At 36.3% G+C, this 20,429-nt stretch overlaps 1 protein-coding gene across 1 annotated transcript in view; it reads right to left on the bottom strand.

Moving 5' to 3' along the window:
• The window catches only part of SMC6 (structural maintenance of chromosomes 6), a 72,929-nt gene that overhangs the window by 34,289 nt on the left and 18,211 nt on the right, over positions 1-20,429 (bottom strand). The window contains exons 5-16 of the mRNA XM_007464460.1: positions 19,210-19,346; positions 18,500-18,561; positions 15,306-15,386; positions 13,960-14,061; positions 10,483-10,602; positions 10,282-10,380; positions 6,939-7,085; positions 6,592-6,680; positions 6,033-6,197; positions 5,443-5,621; positions 4,169-4,373; positions 545-659 (exon numbers count right to left, since the gene is read on the bottom strand). Of these exons, the coding sequence (XP_007464522.1) occupies positions 545-659; positions 4,169-4,373; positions 5,443-5,621; positions 6,033-6,197; positions 6,592-6,680; positions 6,939-7,085; positions 10,282-10,380; positions 10,483-10,602; positions 13,960-14,061; positions 15,306-15,386; positions 18,500-18,561; positions 19,210-19,346 (1,501 nt within the window). The remainder of the gene's footprint in view (positions 1-544; positions 660-4,168; positions 4,374-5,442; positions 5,622-6,032; positions 6,198-6,591; positions 6,681-6,938; positions 7,086-10,281; positions 10,381-10,482; positions 10,603-13,959; positions 14,062-15,305; positions 15,387-18,499; positions 18,562-19,209; positions 19,347-20,429) is intronic.

A 20,429-nucleotide genomic window follows, 5' to 3' on the forward strand; every position in this document is an offset into this window, starting at 1 on the left:
TAGGGAAAGCCTGGAAATATTTAGTATTTTACTTCCTAGAGGAAGTAAAAAGAAGATTAGGCTTAACTGAGGCCTAATCAACCTTCCTTGAAACAGACCTTTACAAGAGGACTTCATTATTTTCTTTCAAGTATCTGTCTAAAATATGAGAGGGCCAAGCCCACAAATAATTACAATATGAACTTGCAATTCACATATACACATTTGGATGACTGATGTCATTACCTCCCAGGTTCCATTAATGAGAAAAAGAGACTCTGTTTGTATTAATTACAGATTTGTTTTGAATTCCCTTGTCCCTTCTCAGCAAATTTATGCCAACAGATGAAACACAATATTGGTGATCTAATCTAACAAGTACATATCAATAGAAATACGTATACTGACGAAGAATAAACATTGATTTATTTTACAGAACTCAAAGTTTCTTTAAGAAAAAGAATTCATAAAATATCAAGTACTTAAGCAGAATAGGAATTTATATAACCAACCTCAGTTTAGGAAATTTAGAATAATATAAAATACAGCAAGCATCTGGTCTTACTTTGATCAGCAGCACTGTCTCTATGCTTCTCATGTCAATTAGGCTGTTTGTGACAACTGCATTATCTATTTCTAAAGCTGTCAGAACTGTTGGGAACTCTGGATGATAAGCAGCTCTAGGAGACAAAAATATATAAGGATTAACTTACCAAACGGTAATTATATATGTATATTTTTAAAATGGGTGACGAGATGATGGATAGTAACAAGACATGGAAAATATGTGATAACGTTTGCAAACATCTGTAATAGGTTTATTTTATTTTATTAGCAAACATTTATATATTACTATGTGCTAGGCACTGTTCTAAGCATATTATAAATACAGTTGATCCGTGAACAACACGAGTTTGAACTGCATAGGTCCACTTATATGTGGATTCTTTTTCAATGAATACAGTATGCACTGCAGTATCTGTGGTTGTCAGAATCAGCAGATGCGGACTGTGGCTACAGAGGACCAAGTATGGGGCTTGAGCATCCACAGATTTTTATACCCAGAGGGATATCCCTGCGGAAACCTGTATTAGCTCACTGAATCCTCAAAACAACTAAATGATATAGATAATATTATTCGCTCTATTTTTCTTTTTCCCCAAATGAGCTGCAGAGAGTTTAATAAGTTCCCCAGTGTCATAAAGGTAAGAGGTCAGGCTAGGATTTAAACCAGGCAGCTCAGCTCTAGAACCCAGATTCTCAATCATTATGTCCTATTGCCTGTTATACTTAATCATTACAATTTTCTTAAATCTTATACTCTATCATACAAACATACAAGTCATTTAATTAAAACACATTGGGAAAAGGCAATGGCATTCTTACTGCTTTCTTAGTTCTAGAATTCCAAAACAAAGAAATATCTTTGTATATATGTTTTCCACTTATGCATTCATTAATTCAACATGTATTTACTGAGCACCTACTATGTGCAAGATGCTGTTCAGAGGATGAGGAGATAGCAGTAAACAAAACAGACTATATCCTTCTCCCCATGGAGCTTACACTCTACTGAAGGGAGACAGAAAAATCAAGAAAAAGGGGCATACTGTGCTTTTTCACACAGAAAGGGTCAGGAAAAGCCTTACTAAGGTGTCAACAGGCAGACACCTGAGGAAATGGGAGTTACATTAGCATACTGAAGAAGAGCATTTCGTGCCCAGGGAGCAGCATTTGCAAAGGCCCTAAGAGGGCTGTTGGAGAAGCCGGGAGGCCAGTGTGCTGTGGTGGACGAGCAGTGCTGGGAGTGCTATTGGACACAAGGACGGGAGAGATGGCAAGAGGATAGGTCATGTGGGTCCGAGAGGTCGCAGTTAGGCCTAAAGAGGATGAGAACGTACAGGACGATTTGAGCAGAGGAATGACATGGTCTGACTTTACTCTGGCTGTGATATTGAGAGTGTGGATGGAAGGGAACCAGAAGCAAAACTCACTTGAGATATGATAATGGCCTGAACCAGGGTGGCACTGCAGAAGTGTTTAGATCCTGGATACATTTATAAAGTTCAGCCAGTAGGATGTGGGATGGCAGAAAGAAGTCAAGCATGACTGAGGTTTTGGCTTGAGCAACTGAAAAATGGAGATGGGGATGACTACAGGAAGAGCAGTTTTTAGGGTGGATCTCAGGAGTTTGGCTTTTAGATATGTTAAGTTTCAAATGTCTTTTGGACATCAAAGTGGAAAATATAAATTGAATGTATTATATTCTGGAGTTCAGAGGAAAGAGCCCAGCTAGAAACATAATGTGGTTTTCATCAGTGTATGGACTATATTTAAAGCCATGAAACTGGATGAGTTCACCCAGGAAGTAAGTGCTGGGAGTAGGTGCACATGGAGAAGAGGTCTGGAACACTGATACTGGAGGTTCCCAAGTGAGGAGAAATAAGCAGAAGACATTAAAAAAGAATACCTAGAGATCTGGGAAGACAAGAAGAGCGACATCCTAGGGACCAAGTAAAAAAAAGTGTTTCAGAAAGAATTAAACGATCAGCTGAATCAAATACTGCTGGTAGGTCAAGTCAGCGAGTGGGAAGGACGGACGACAGGACCAAGCCAAGCAAGGCTCACTGGCGTCTAGACAAGAGCTGCTCTATGTGATGAAGCTATAAAAACTTGAGTGGAGTAGGCTCAAGAGAGAAGGGAAGAGAGAAATTAGTGACACAGACAACTCTCCTGAGAAGTTCTTCCTGTGAAAAAGAGGCAGAGAAATAGGATAGTAACCTGAGGACAGAGTTCAAGTGGAAGTAAAAACAAAGACAGGAAAGAATAGGGGGTGGGCGCCCTAGAAGCATCAAGCAGTGCCAATGAAACGACGCAGGGAGTGAGGGGGGAGAGGATAGGGAGCCCGAGTCTAAGAGGGAGGGGACGTGGAAGGGGATTGTGGTGAAACATAGGCTCCGGCCAGTCCACTGAAAGCACAGGTTTCTATGCTAGGAAGGAGCAAGTATTTGGGAGCAGGCACGTGCCACTGCTGGACAGGGCTGCTCCCACCAGCTTGCTCTAAAGCACCCAGTCACAACCACCCCTTCCTTTTGCTCTGCTTCCCTGGGATGCACTTCCTATTTAGTTTATATCACAGTTAGTTGCCCGCTGAGAGATGCTGTAACATCAGTCGAGGAAAACGAAAAGTAGGAAGGAATAGTAGCAATAATGTGTCAGTAATGAGACAAGGAAAGGACAAGTATGGAATAGGCTCACTAAACAACATAATGTAGAAAGCCTAAAGAGGACGAGAGGGACAAAGGAGAAACCGCACATCAAATTCTAGGCGAGCACGGTGAGCCTCACTGGTAAGAGGAATTATAGGACAAAATGATTTGATGATCCTAATTAAGCTTAGAAGAAAGCTTTAATAAAAACGTGAGTTATAAAGCCAAGTCAACGGAAAAATACCACAATCAAATTAAATATAGAAAAAACACGCTTAAAATGAAGGGCATTTTTAATGTTTCCAAATATAAGGCAACTGGAAAAAGCAAAAACTGGATTTATAAGAAAAAGTGGAGTGGGAGAGAAAAGAAATTTTAAAACAATCTGTTAATAGGAATATATATATAGGAATATATATATAGGAATATATATACATAGGAATATATACACAGGGATATAGAGAGGACTATATATATGTAGGAACACACACACATACGCGTATATCTTTAAAAGTAAAGTGATTAGCTAGCCAGCAGCTAACAAAGAAGGCAGTGTGGGTATGGTGCCCTTGAGGTTTGTTAGGGTCATTAAAGAAAACAATCACAGCTCTTTATGGAATCTGTAAACCACCTAGAGTTGAACTGTGAGTAATGAGTGCCAAAGTTCTTCCGTACGCCCTCCCTCTTAACGCGGCCAGGTCTGCACCATCTCCCTCTTCAGTACAATTTCTAAGCCACACAACATCTACTTCCCAGTATGTCTCCCAAAACAGATCTCATGTAAGGACCTTAAAGGCAGGGAGTATCTCTCATTTGTCTATGTATCTCCAATGCCTAAGATTCAAATTAAAGACGTGGCTTGATGGAATTTTACACATCAGTAGTGTAGATATGGTTAACATTAAAAATGTTTTAACTCTTTCTGAGCTGGCACGTAACTAAGCAAGACCAGAAACAGTATTTAATTACTGATGCCTTACCTGTGTCTTACATCATACACCTCATTCCGAAACTCAGAAACTATTATCTGTGGCCGTGAGGTCCCTGGTGAGTAAAACCTTTTCATCAGTGCCTGAAGCACTCTTTCATCAGCATGATTATGGCAACAATAGGCTTGCAGAAGTCCTTTTAAGCAAGATTCAATAGCCAAAGCAAGCTCAGTGTCCCGAAGATGAATGCAAGCTCCTAAAAGTGAGAGAAAATTACTAAAAAGCCCATAAATACTTGAAATATTAATGTAACTATCTTTATAATAGTTCATAAATGACTTTAAAATATTTTCATATGAAGCAATTTAAATGATATTATAGACCTTATTTTAACCAAATGGGAAATACCCCATCCCACTGGATACACTGGGGAGAAAACCCACCAAATCCTGTGAAAAGCTGTCCCGCTCTGATGTAAATCAACAGTATTTCTCCTATGTGTATATATATATATAATACTATTCCAGCCTCTGAATGGTGCTTTGAAAATCAAGCCAAAAGGGTTATAGACTCTTCACTATTTTCTGTAAAACTGATTAATATTGAAATTTTAGATTTAGAGAGGGAAAAAAATACCTCATCTATTAAAATGGATCCTGGTATAGAGGTACATATCATTTAAATGAAGAGACATTACTACAATACTTAATACAGTACATAATACTGTACTTATACAGTACTTTACTAAAAAAGTATATTTATAGCATCATTTTCACCTAATGATGTACAGAGTTAGAGACAACTCCTCAGAATTCAATTGATTTTTTTTCTCATGTATATATGAGGATAACTAAATAACCTCAGGCTTATAGTTGAAAGAGGACTTAGAAGTAATGTTGTCCAAACCTAAACAGAAACTTAAAAAGACAAGTCATTTTATCAAGTTTTACAGAAAACTCAGGTGATTGGCCTTTTAACTATATCTTGATATCATTGAATTTTCCTACTAATCAATTACATGCAAATTAGTTCATTGATTTATTCATTCAAAAGAAAAATCAAAAGCAGATTATTCAACTCTATAATTACTTTTCCTTTTCCTAAGTTCTCTTTTCTTTGGCTTTTTTATGCTTAAAATATACAAAAGGAAAGTTACAAAATTTAAAGTGATTTTATCATTATTTCTTAAAATATGTACAAAGTCTACATATAACTACATGGTTCTTCGATAACAGCGTTTTAAAATTATATTCAGCAGACTCCTTCCAGAAAATAAAAATGTACTTCTAATTTTTATTATATACTGACTAATTGGTGACAAATACCTAAAGGGCCTACAGGTTTATAGGTAAAATGCCCCCGTCTGTAAGCATCATCTATGGCTTCCAGAAGAGCTGGAACATGAGGGCCAAATCTTTTCAGTCGATCAGTTTTACTGTCTTTCAATTCTTTCAGTTGCCTCTGATTATAGTTCAGTGTATTCTTCACATCTAACTCTTCTCTCCTACAAAATACAAGTGGAAAAACAAAACAGATATGTGATACAGTTAAACAGAAATACTCAGTCTTTTCCCCTAATACCTGCATACCAGTGAATGACGCAGCTGCCCTAAAAACTAAAAGCGGATTTTTTCATTTGAAAACAACTGTGTTACCGGGAAAAAATAGTCAGAAGACCTCAAAACTCAGCATGGAAAAAAAAAAAAAATGCAATCGTAATGAGGACTAGAAATCCCAGAAACTGTCCAATTCTACAAGTTTAAGAAGTCTTACTAGGAAAGTGATTTTAAAAGATCCCTTATTATGAGGAAGAAGAACAAAAACAAAAAAAACCCATGTATTCTCTTTTCATATAAAGAGGAAAACTAGATGATCTTCAAATAACTGAAAAAAGTAAAAGAATGTGGACACTTACTTAATTCTGATATGTTCTTCTTTGTCCTTTTCTATGGCTTGCTGAAATTGTTCGATCTCTTGATTGACTGAACTTTCTTGATCCTGTAAGACCTTTACTCTTTCTTTTAACCAAGATATTTTTTTTTGCCTTTCCAACCGTTCAGGTTCCAAAGACTGATCAGCACTAATGGTAAATAATACAAAGTGGAAAATGTTCAATGAAAAACCTAACATTTAAAAAACATAAAGCAGGGCTTCCCTGGTGGCGCAGTGGTTGAGAGCCCGCCTGCCGATGCAGGGGACACGGGTTCGTGCCCTAGTCTGGGAAGATCCCACATGCCGCGGGGCGGCTGGGCCCGTGAGCCATGGCTGCTGAGCCTGCGCGTCCGGAGCCTGTGCTCCGCAACAGGAGAGGCCACGACAGTGAGAGGCCCGCGTACCGCAACAAACAAACAAACAAACAAACATAAAGCAATGTGATAAAATTCCTTTGGCAATAATACAGAAAATAAAATATTCCATTTCACCTGGATTACTTTATTACAAAATAACTGAAAATTGCAAAGTAACTATCTTACCTTTTTCTCAGTTCTTCAATTCTTTTGCAAAGCTGCTCATCATCTTTCTTTAATGCTCTATACTCATTTAGGGAATGGTTGTATAAAACCTAAAAAAAATTAGACATACTTTAGTAAAATGAAAACACAAATACCCCATTCAAGACCACTTTTGCCAAATCGTCAAATCAGAGGTTGAATATATGCAGAAATATATTTTTAAAACAACATACATATATGGCCATATGAAATCATTACATTTTTTAAAGTCTGAAAGCAACACAATTACAAAAACCTCTACTTTTAAAAATAAATGAACAGTATTTATAGGTGATATGCAATTTTTAATACTGGAAAATTTCTCTCACCTCAGCTTCATTATAGGCCCTTTTCTTAGAAGTAAGATCTGCTTTCAATGCCATACATTCTGGTGCTCGTGCATTTGTCTCTTGACTAATCTTTTCTAGTTTATCTTGAATATCCTTGTACTTTTTTTCTGCTTCATTAAGTCTGACCTTTAAGAAAATAACATTGTTGGAGTATATTTTAGTTTTCTCCAATAAACAGAAAAAATAAAAAATAATTATATATGGTTCACATTTCAAATAAACTTAATTTTGCTCTAACTAAACTCGAGACATTAATTAGGTAAACAAACATAATTATATAAAGTGTTAAATATGTATTTTTTAATTAAAATATTGTTGATTTACAATATTATGTTAGTTTCAGGTGTATAGCAAAGTGATTCAGTTATACATATACATAGATATATATAGATGGGTACATATCTATCTATCTATCTATCTATTCTTTTTCAGATTCTTTTCCATTATAGGTTATTATAAGATATTGAATATAGGTTCCCTGTACTATACAGTAAGCCCTTGTTGTTTATTTTATATATAGTGGTGTGTATACATTAATCCCATACTCCTAATTTACCCTTCACCCCTTGCCCCTCTGGTAACCATAAATTTGCCTTCTATGTCTGTGAGGCTGTTTCTGTTTTGTTAATAAGTTCATTTGTATTATTTTTTAGATTCCACATATAAGTGATATCATGTAATATGTGTCTTTCTCTGTCTGACTTACTTCACTTAGTACGATAATCTCTAGATCCACCGATGTTGCTGCAAATGGCAGTTATCTCATTATTTTTTATGGTAGAGTAATATTCCATTGTGTGTGTGCGTGTGTGTGTGTGTGTGTGTGTGTGTGTGTGTGTGTGTACCACATCTTTATCCATTCATCTGTTGATGGACACTTAGGCTGCTTCCATGTCTTGGCTGTTATAAATGTGCTGCTATGAACACTGAGATGCACGTACCTTTTTTAATTAGAGTTTTCATCTTTTTTGGATATATGCCTAGGAGTGGGATTGCTGGGTCATATGGTTACCCTATTTTTAGTTTTTTAAGGAACCTCCATACTGTTCTCCATAGTGGCTGCACCAATTTACATTCCCACCAACAGTGCAGGAGGGTTCCCTTTTCTCCACACCTTCTCCAGCATCTATTATTTGTAGACTTTTTGATGATGGCCATTCTGACTGGTGTGAGGCGATACCTCATTGTAGTTTTGATTTGCATTTCTCTAATACTTTGAAATGCTAAAATATATTTTAATTCCACATTTAGCTTTCCAATAAATGTGCTATCTTTCTGGGGATACAAAGATATAGTAACAACTGTCTTCAAGTAACACAATTAAAGGGAGACAGACACAATTTAGCAGAGAAACAAACATGCAAATAGATCATGCAGTTTGGACACAATAATGCTTAAGTAGGGTATGTTTATTTGTAATTGTGAAAGCACGAGGAAGAATTTATAGGTCTGTCAGAAAAAGTTAGGAATGCCTTCAAAGAAGCATTTGAGCTGAAACTTGGAAGATTAATCAAAATGTACCAGGAAAAAAGCTGGGGAAAGGTGTTACAGGGAGTTGGAAAAGCATGTGGAAAGGCATTAAAACAATTTTAGGAATTAAAATTATTTCTGGAGCTTGAACTGAGAGGGTAGTGGTGGGAGATGAGATGAAGGGGTAGAAGGGCTTTGAATTCCATGATCAGCTTACAACTTAATCCTCTAGATAACAGGGAAACAAGATACGAAACTATATGTAAATCTATACGTACAATCACTTTGGAAGCACATGGAAGGCATGGTAAAGGGAAAAATGAAAGGAAATGATGTCACTAAGAAATTAATGTAATGTTCTGGGACAAAAATAATTAGGGACCAAAATGTCGCACTGAAAACAGGAATAGATTAGAAGGGACAAATATGAGAACTATTTAGATCAGAGATCAGCAAATTTTTTCTAGAAAGAGCCAGATAGTGTATACTTCAGGCTTTGTGGGCTATAAAGTCTCTGTCACAGCTATCCAACTAGAAATGCTAAGTTTGAAGTGTCTGGAACATGTAGGTAAAGAAGGGAAGACAAATATTTGAACCAAGTGCTCAGGATAAAAGTTTTGATTAGGAGATACAGATTAGGGAATTGTCAATATGTAGGCTATTTAGGAAACATTATATAGAATGGTAGTGTAGTTCTGTTATTAAGACATCAGTAGTATAATCTCTATGTTTTTTATAAAAATTGAAGTTCGTCTAGGTGTTATACAAACTAAATATAATTCATCTATCTTCAGTTTAAATTAGGTTAATACAAGTTTAAAGTCTGCTTTAGACACTATTTCTTCAGAAACCTTCCCTTCAATAGTTATTCTATAATCAATAAACAAGCATATACTATGTGAAAGGTTTTATGTCAGACACGGTGGGAAGGATATAAATAGAAGATAGTCCAAACCCTCCAGAAATTTACCATTTACTACATAGCATGGCCAAATACTTAAGTAGAGCAAATAGCCACGGAACTAAATATCATCCAACCTCCAGATTTTCCTTTCCCCACTTGAAAAAAAAAAAGAGTGTTTATTACTAAGACTGGATTTCACTTTCAGACTGGGGAATATCTAAAGAGGAAAGCAACAAGGTCTTCCCCTATGACAAGCTAAGAAATGAAGCTGAGAAGAACTGAATGAAAATTTCAGAATATTCTCTCAGAAATGAAAATCTAAGGTGAGAGGGGTGGGTGGGGATGAATTTCCATTTACTACCTGAAGAGGGAATAAGAAATTCAGCCCAGAGATCACTAAGTAAATGTACTGTCTTCACCATTTCTGTTACTTTTACACATTCATCTATTACCTTTCACGGATTAATGATTACAACCCTTAAAAGGAAAAAGAATGACCTGCTTATCTTAGGGGTAGACAGGAAAAAATAAAGGGGGAAAGATTACATCCTGTACTACAACTAAGTCTGGGAGCCAGAAGCTCGTAAGCTAAGTAGAACAAAATACTAAGCTGTAAGTCAGTCACACTGAGTACACTGGGGCTCCTATAAAGAAAGAAAAGGCTAGGAGATCTACTGCCAGCACGACGGCAGAGAAATTCCACTGTGGTGGCTGTACAACCCCGTGAATATACAAAAAAACCACTGAACTGTAAATTTTAAATGGGTGGATTGTACGGTATATGAATCATATCTCAATAAAGCTGTTAACAAGAGAGTGGCAAGGTTAATATAAAGAGCAGGGCTGCTCTGTGGTGCAAAGGTCCATGTGGAAACCCTCAACAGAAAACTACTCCCTTTATTTACCCCTCAACCAACTCCTACCTCTGTATAAAAAACATATAATTACCTGCTGTTCTTCCATTTTCCTCTCAAGTCTAGCAGCACGATCTTCTCCAATTTTGATGTTGTCTCTGATAGCATTCAGTTGTTTTTCAATTTCATTGACCTAAAAAGAAATTATATAGCAAGTCACATATAAGACTAACCACGACCAAGTATATTCTGTATATGACAAATATGTGTGAATAGATAATTAAGTGAAAATTACCACTGCCCAAGCCATTTCATGTTTCAAGTATTCCAGATTGGTCTTCATTGTACTTAAGCCAGCAATACTTTGAAAACGTTCTTCTTTCTCCAAACACTGGCGCTTTAGTTCAGTAAGTCGCTTAAAAAAAGAAAAAAGAATATATTTCTTAACAACATTGAAGAGACGAGACTTTCCGCAAATGTATTTCTTTTGAATACTGCCTAAACAAATACTGAAAAAGATGTGCTAGGAAATGACTTCTTTAATTAAAGCAAAAATAAAAAATATTTTTGGTTCTTTGGTATCCTTTTACTAAGTACAATCATTTTGTTAATTTCTGCACTATAAAAATGACCAGATACTCTTCAAATGAAGAAGAGCAAAGGAATAAAAGTTTCAAGACCACACAAGTATAGACAAAACTCAGTTTCTATCAGTTTCCTACCTGATAGACAGACTGGACTGTTCTCCTGGGCGAAGCATACCCAGGATCCATTCCAATGATAATGGAAGGCTCAAAAGGAATTCATTTCTAAAAATCAAATGTTACATTTTTTCTTACCCAAGTTTTCTCTTAATAATTAATCAATAAAGCAAAAACCAACTCTAGTGACGTATGAACAGCTTCTAAAGCTGCACACCTGGGTTGACAGCCTCTCCTCTTCATTCATGGTTTCCATGTTCAACTAGGGTCTTCACTATGGATCTTAGTGTGTTTCCCTATCCAAGTCACTGTCCCATTCTTCAGGATTATTTCAATCCATCATCACTCTCTTCAAACCTCATATAACTGCCACCCTAATCCCTTACTCATTCTCCCTGATGCCTATTTCACAGAATTCAGAAGCTATCAGAAAGAAACCGTCTCCCGTGTTCAACAACCTTATATATAAACCTAAAGCAATCGAAATTTTCCTCCTGCTAAAACGGAAGAGGTGGCTTCATTATACTTAAGTCCAGTCCCTATCTCTTACTTACACCCTACTCACCCCCCTTCTGCCTTCTCAAGAGGTCTAAATTAGTTGATTTTTCATCCCATCTTTTTCATCTTTTTTCCACTTAATCCTCCTCACTGACTCCTTTCCATGATCACATTTAAAACTTTACTTACTTATCTTTCCAATTTACAAACAAAACCACCAATATCCACCCCTGGATACCACCTCTTCCTCTAAAAGCCGTCTTCCCTTTCCATCCAAGTTTCGTGAAAATTATCTCTAGCTCTTCAATTCTCTCTCTGGTTTTCAGCCCCACAAATCTGGCTTCTGTTTTCACCACTACCCTACATGTCCACAGAACACTGGCCCAAACCATTTCAAAGCTCTTCTCTATGCTACCACTGCCACTACACTAACTTATATCATCATCATGTTTGAACAACGGTAATACCTTCCTTACTGATCTCTCTGTTTGTTCTTTCCTTACAGCAGTTCACTCTCTTCTGCAGCAGAGTGATCTACTGAAAATATACATTTAATCAAACCATCCACTTCCATGTGTTGTACTGCCCTTAAGTTTTACAAGGTCTTCCACAATCTGGCCTCTTAACTCTCATGCTTGTGTTCTCTACTTTAGACAATGTAGAATTCTTTCAGCTGTTTAAAACCACCACATACTCTCTTGCCCAAGACTCCATTCATGCTTATTTCTTGGAACACACTTCCTCACTCGCACCATCCTTCGCCTGGTATTATTCACCCTTCAGTTCTTACCTTAGACATTACTTACTTAACGGCTATACCTCTCCCACTGCCCCTGCCTTGTCCCTAACCCCTGTTGCCAGTATCCTATTAAGCGCTTTTGCACAAACTAATCTTTAACTCCTTTAGTAGTGCTCACCATAGTCAATTATCTACCATCTGCTTTCTGCTGAATAGTTAGGTTTACGACCCCAAGAATCCTGGTATGTATTTGCCATTATATGGTCATGGCCAAAGCACAATGCTAGCAGGCACATGGTAGGAACTTAATATTTGATGGCTGAATGATTTCCAGTTTCTGATCTTCACATTCTATTTCTTTATTTTGACTTTTTCATTTGTATCTCCCACTGTATCCTTTTTTGTTGGCTTGGGATTTTTTTGTTTGTTTGTTTTTTAAATTTTTATTGAAGTATTGTTGATTTACAATGTTGTGTTAGGTCACATTCTGCTTCTTAAAGATTAAACTACTCAAATCCAGAGCTTATTTTGAGAATATAGGGCATTTAATTAATTAGGAAAAGTTTCCTATTAAGTGCATATTATGCATAAGCAACTCTGATACATGATATAGGGATGCGCTTCTTAAACTTCATAAACAAAGTATCTTCAATCACTTATGACAAAGTATACCATAAAGAAAGTGGGTATTTAAACACCAAGCTGTCTGAAGCAAACAAATTTCTTCAAAGTCCTGATTTATTGTTTTTAAAATAATAGATGCTAATATATACTACGTACATTTGCTTGAATATACAATATGTCCTTTCCCCAATAATAACACTGCCATTCCAATAATACTGATACTCCATTATCAATTCTGTGGTTTATAGTACATCCTTGCACACTATCACATACCCCAGGTTTGAAGAAATAATGTGGGGAATAAAAATAAATATACTCATCTTTGCTTTTTCAGTTTTCACTTAATGAAAGGTCAGTGTAACATCTAATAAAGTTGACTTGGGTCAATCATTAATACAATTCTGTCTCAAAAGAACATGCTAAAAAGTTGCTGAAAGTACCTGACTATGTAAAACTGACTAAGGGACAAAAGAAAAAGATACAGAATCATACAAAAATTGGTGGGACTTAATGTACTGGATGAACAGCTGAAACATAAGCCTTATGACTCTGAGACCTCTGATTATCAAACAAAGGTTTGCTCTTCAAGAATCAGAAGAAGAAAGTACAAGAACAAACTATAGCAGATGTAAAAACAAACCTAAGTAAAAAAGTCACATTGGCTTGAGTGATTTCAAATTCAAGCACATTCACATGGCTGCCAAGCTGGTGAATACTGATGTGACAGCTGCTACCAAGCTATCAGTGCTTAAAGAATGTTAACGTTTTACCAGCGTAATGAAAGAGTTACCTATTGTATATAATGATAAATGCATATTATGTTTAATACCAACTTGAGGCTTGTGCTTATTTTCCCATCAAAAGAAATATAGTTTTTAAACTACTTCCGAGTGGGAGTCAGTGATATCTTATTGGGAACTAAGGGATAGTATGTTAGATACTACCCTGTCCTCTACTTTACAGCCTCATAGAAGAATTAAGACATGGACATACCCATTATTATAAAACAAAAAAGTAAAGGCTAATAAATACCCTGAATGTAAAAAACCACACTTGTTATAGTTGATAGAGTACTATAAAACTGTTACTAGCTTTATATAGATATACATACATAGATATGTAGGTATATAATTTTACAATACCATTTACCTGCTAAGTACTATAGGAATTTGACTGATCTCTAAAATAATTGCATTAAGTGTTTACAAACCTCTTCTCCTTGATTTATCTGCTCCTTTGTTCTTTCTTTGGTTTCCATGATGTATGAATAATCTTCCTTCATTTGTTCCAGTTGGGTTGCTTTCATAAAGAACTATATCAACAACAAGAAAAACACAATTAGGAGTTGGTAAACTTCCACGGGACTATGAAAAAAAAGAAGCATTTGGTCTCTAAAAACTTTTAGACCAATTATGTAAAAAGACATTAAAAACATACTTAAGCAAGTAAATACATTGGGTCTCCATTGCTGCATGCGGACTTTCTCTAATTGTGGAGAGCGGGGGCTACTCTTCGTTGCAGTGTGCAGGTTTCTCATTATGGTGGCTTCTCTTGGTGCAGAGCATGGGCTCTAGGCACACGGACTTCAGTAGTTCTGGCATGTGGGCTCAGTAGTTGTGGCGCGCGGGCTTAGTTGCTCCGCGGCATGTGGGATCTTCCCGGACCAGGACTCGAACCCATACCCCCTGCATTGGCAGGCGGATTCTTAACCACTGTGCCACCAGGGATGTCCCAGTATCCTTGACCTTAATGCATCATAATTTTTTAGCATAGGGAATACCAAAACCCATTCAAAAGTCACACTGTAAGCTGTAGTAGTAGTCATATATTTTGTTGGCTTTTTAAAAAGTTTTAAATAGGGGCTTCCCTAGTGGCACAGTGGTTAAGAATATGCCTGCCAATGCAGGGAACACGGGTTCGAGCCCTGGTCCGGGAAGATCCCACATGCCACAGGGCAACTACGCCCGCACGCCACAAGTACTGAGCCTGCGCTCTAGAGCTCGCGAGCCACAACTACTGAGCCCGCGTGCCAGAACTACTGAAGCCCACACACCAAGAGCCCATGCTCTGCAACAAGAGAAGCCACCACAATGAGAAGCCCACGCACCACAACAAAGAGTAGCCCCTCACTCGCCACAACTCAAAGAGTAGCCCCTCACTAGCTGCAACTAGAGAAAGCCCGTGTGCAGCAACAAAGACCCAACGCAGCCAAAAATAAATAAATAAATATTTTAAAAAGTTTAAAATAATCTAATGTTTAAAAGTTATTATGTATGTTTGGGCAATCATTCCCTTGTATTTCCATAAAGATAAATTTTAGAATTCATTCTCTTTCAGAATTAAAAGCAAAGAAGTTAAAGCAAGGATTTACCAAGAAAATTATACTTCCATCTTACTTAACAAGTTCCTAAATTAGTCCTACAATATTACTCTAAATAGTGACTTAAAAAAATCCTCGATATTTACTATGTGACCAAGATTAATGTTCAGTATAGATGCTTAACCTATAAATGTATTCTTTTTGGTTAGGTTTATGTTTACTTTGGTGCATCTTACTTTGTATTTGTCTCCCTCATTTTTAGACTGCAAGAACTGCTTGCTCATCTCTTGCGTTAAGACAGAAACTGGATTATCTACCTGAAACAAACAAACAAACAAATGATTATCTTTAAACATTTCATTTTAATTCCTTAAAGAGAAATGAACTAAAATATCCATTACACGTGACCTAAGAGAGAGAAAATATTTCAACATTTCATTATATTAAAATAAATATCAATACTACAGCCAAAATTAAATATTCTGCCATTACATGAGGGCACAAGCACAAGAACTTTCTAAAGGAGTGTGTTTTGTTAGAAAGTTTTCATTCCTTTCACTGGTTTTGTAGAGTATCACTCCTATGCTACTGGTTAATCATCAGACCACCGAGCTCTAGCATGAGAGTCAGCTGACTTGGGTTCTTATTTGGCTCTGTCTGAACCTCCTATGTAGCCGCAGGTGAGTTAGTTATTTCCTCCAACTAAATACAAAAAGTCCAACTCAGTTACTTCTAATCAGAACTATAATGACAAGTATTGTTTATTTTTTGTACAGCACTTCTTCAGATTTCCTACATCCTGTCATTTCTTCATGAGGATATACTGTAAAACAAATGGAAAAACTGGGATCATTTCTATCCTTTGAAGGAGAAGTCATTTTAAATTAGCCATTACTTGAATTAAACTACCTCTGGCTAACAAACTGAAGTACAGTTAAAATAACAATATAATAACAGTTCAAAGTGGAGTTGAAAAGAAGATTTTTTTTAATTCAACTTGTTTCAAAAAGATTCAAGTTCATTTCTCATGTATATCTTTGGTGTTAATAACCAAGTAATTTATATGTTAGAAAATAATCTTGTTTATAAGGTATAGAACATGAAGGACCACTATAAAGGAAAAAAATGCTTAACTCCTTCATTTTACCATCTGTAAAATACTGATTGTACTTTATTTAGTATACCACTGGTGAAAACCTTTCTGTTAAGCAAGATTTTGGGTCTTATCTTCTAAGATGATAAAAAACATTTATGCAGTTATAAAGAAACCTCTACATATCACCTTTTTCTCATTATATAGGTAGACCAGACGCTGATTGCCACGTATTTTTTTTAACAAGGTCTGTGTGGTATCTTAATTTCACACAGTATCTGACTTCTTAAAACTAAGACCTAATGCACTAGCTTTAATGACAGACATTTTATCACCAGCTTCGGATTAACAGCTTCACCAAAGTTCATATTCTTTTTTCTACATCCTCTGAAATGGGGTTCCTCGTTTCTATACTGCTGCAGAGATTATTTAAAAATCTGGCAGCTTTACCCATCAAGACCCTGGAGTAAGCAAAAGGCAAGCACACACAGGTAAACTTCAGAGAAAAAGTAAGAAGAGGCACAGGGGACAAATATAATCAGGTACTTAAAGACATTAAACACTCTCCTTCCTCCTAGTAATTCTAGGCCAGCACTGTCCAATGGAAATATAATGCAAACCACACATATAATTAAGTTTTCTAGTAGCTACATTAAAAAGATAGAAAGGGACAGGTGAAATTAATTTTAGTATTATATTTTTAATTTAATATATCTAAAATATTTTCACTTTAACATGTAATCAGTATGAAAACTGAGTTATTCCTTTGCATTAAGTCTTCAACCTCCAGTGTGTACTTCATACTAGAGCACATCTCCATCTGGACTACCCACATTTTGAGGGCTCAATATCCATCACACGTGGTTAGTGGTTACTCAGTAAGTGTAGCTCTAGACCTTTCGTATTTTGATCAATGAACTTGAACCTTTAGTTAAGTGAATTGTACAAGAAGAGGACTAATGGAGTTATGATAACAATCTTCAAATATTTCAAAAGAAAAGAAACATATTTTATATTCCCCAAGGAAGTGGGAGCTTAGAGAAACCGACTTTATTCAACTTTTCCCATTAACAACAACTTTCTAATAAACACAGCCACCTACAGACGGAATCAGCAGCCTCAGGCAGAGGTCATTTCCCCACTACTACCCACTCAAGTACCCGCTGAAGGAACATCTGGTGGAGACTGCACACAGGGTAAGCATGCAGTGTGATACTACACTGGATGCCCTTCGAGACTTTCCCAACACCTGTGAATCCATACACTCTAACTTTTGGTTTTCCTGATTTTGCTTAACAAACTGACCTGTGTTCTAGTCTCAAATTTATTTGCTGTATCTGCTTTTCTCCAGATTTTACTAATTATTTTTCTGAACCTGTGCTGCCCAATATGCAAGCTACTAGTCACATGCAGCATTTGACACTTAAGTAAAATACAATAAAACATTTGATTTCTCAGTCACACATTTCAGGTGCTCAAGTAGCTAGTGGCCACCCCATCGGACACCATAATACAGAATATTTGTACCATTACAGAAAGTTTTTCTGGACAACCTGTTCTAAACCAAACTGGGAAAGAGACCCATACTCATAATTATTCTTTTTCCTTGGTGACTACTCTTGGTGTTCTTAATCCTGGAATAAGGCAGGGTGATACAATGTTAGATAGAGCATTAGAATGGAACAGGGATGTCTGGATCCCAAGGCAGGCTCAACCAGTACCCACGCCTAGACAACTGTAAGTGCAAGTTTACTTTTGCTGGCTCCCAGTTTCTCACCTACAAAATAAAGGGTCCAGATTAGATGACCTCCAAAGACAATTCCAGTGCTAACGTTATAGGACTATATGAGCCCCATTTCCAATTATTCAGTCAAAGTATCTTAGCAGAATGGAATCAAGTCTTGTCTCCTATAGGTATGATGAAATAACTCCAAAATACATAAAGAAATGCTTTCTTTATATGGCTAGAATAAACTTCCTCTCTACAAAAATTTAGCAACTGTGTTAAGGAAAATATGATGCTATCATTCTGACTTGGACAGCAGAAAGCAAAGAAACTTTATAACATAAATTTTATTAACATAACTTTTGGCACATACTAGTATAGACAAGATATTCTTGTGTGTTCTGTCAAATTAAAGACGTTATATTATATATTGAAGGTTCCTGTTGAATTAGGAAGCCTTAAGGAACTTCACTAACCATAGTTAAATATATTTGTCCTGTGGTCAATTTACTTATATGAGGCCATTTAAATTCTTTCCACACCACAAACGAAACCACACAAAAAAGTAACCAGTTGTATTTATTAATCTGAAACACAAATTTAGCAATTACCTGTATGTTAAAATGATCAAGAATTCCAATCAGTTCTTCTTTCCTAGTGGAAACCAAGGCGCCTAGTTATGAGAAACACAAAATGACCAGACTATTTCTAGGGCAATAATACGTTTTTAAAAATGAGCAATTATTTATAAACATAAATGTTAACTAGTTTTCCTGATGTCATCAAGAAAGGTACCACTGCACATACACACATCTGAATGAACTGAGGTGACACACTTGTTATGACACAAGTACGCAGGAGGCAGAAGCACACAAATGCAGTGGCAGGTACTTCTCTTCTTCCTATAGCTAAACATTTCCTTTTCCTTCTCATCTGTCTCTTTAGTAACTCTCCACACCCACCTCCTCTTCCTTTATGTCTTTTTCTACCTTTGGCTAACTTTCTCTTTCCACATGTGACAGAAACTATGGGGGTGAAAGGAAGTCTACAAGTGAGATCAAAATGACTTATCACAGCCTGTTTCAAACAGACCCAAATTCTGCTAATCATGCTTTTGCTGTAGAATGCCCTGTGGTAAAACAGCTATGTACGGATACACACGTGTGTGTACACATACATGCAACCAACCAATCCTCTTGCAAGAAAGCAGTTTCAAGAGATGAGAAGTGTCCTCTCAATGATACCAGCACAATCACTTAACTCTTTTTAACTGGATGTTTACTAATACTTTATATGAAATAAAGAGAAATTCATAGCAAACCTGTTTCACTTTTCAGTTTATAAGATCGACTTCCATCCATGCTGATGTGCTGTTGCACAATTATAGAGTCACCGTACACATTGGCTCTATAGGCATCATCCCCTCTGTTCCTTAATGTTATTGAGATATCTGCTGAGCTAAAGCAATAAGGTTAAGCTAAGTCACATGAAGGTACACAGGGCAATTATAACACTAGGTTACCATAATTTTAAAAACCTCCAAGAAATTTGGCTAATTCATTTGAAAAGCAGCTTTACACCAGCAGTTGATGGCGGACAGGCTACTACAGAATAATGTTAAAGATACCAAGGAACAAAGTTGAGAAGAAGAGAAACTTTATAAAAAATAATTGACTATTTTATCCATAACAGAAATACATTTGCACAAAATCCACTTAAGTTTTGGTTGTTTCACATCATGTAGATAAATTACACATTTTCCCAACCGCTATGTATAATCAATATTACACTGCCTGACTATGCTAAATTATAAAATAAAGCATCATCCTGACAGCAGGCCTCTAAGAAAGATGCAGTAAGAATTAAAGTAAAGTTATATATTTTCTAAGAAAATCAGAATCAAGGGAAACAACTTGAATTCTTCTATTACTTGGCAATAAAAAAAAATGCTTAAGTATTTGATATCAAGAGATGTAAACTAATCTCAAAGCTTCTTAAAAGTTTTATTGGTATTACAAAATAAACATTATTAACGTTTTAAAGACGTCTGAAGCATTTATAGCCATGTATATTTTAACATATTATGGGGGGGGAGAATTCATCTTTATTTTTCTACTCTAACTTCTGTTCAAATAAGACTTTGTAGAAAAACTTTTAAAAAATTAATGAAGGGCATTAATAAATACATACTTATAATTTCCTTAAACATAAAAGCAGATAATACTTTCTCTGGTTAATATAAATATCTGCCAAAAATGCTAAAGTCCTTTAATGCAAAATTGCTTTAATTGGTAATTAAATGATATATTTAACAGAATAAACTTGTTTTCATCAATTTGGAGTAATCATACCCCAAAATTGTTCCTATTTGCAGGAAATGTAGGTAAAAATACTCAAGATGAATTTCACTGTAAACTTACACTTGGTAGACACCCTGAAGGGTGCTCAGCTCTTGTGCCCCCGTACTTCTGTGCAAGTGCCCTCGTAGAAAGATGGCTTAGCAGCCATTATCAGCCCCCATCCCTCCCTCCACAGATTGGG

Source organism: Lipotes vexillifer, unplaced genomic scaffold (assembly GCF_000442215.2).
Source record: "Lipotes vexillifer unplaced genomic scaffold, Lipotes_vexillifer_v1.1 scaffold1109, whole genome shotgun sequence".
NCBI lineage: Eukaryota > Metazoa > Chordata > Mammalia > Artiodactyla > Lipotidae > Lipotes > Lipotes vexillifer.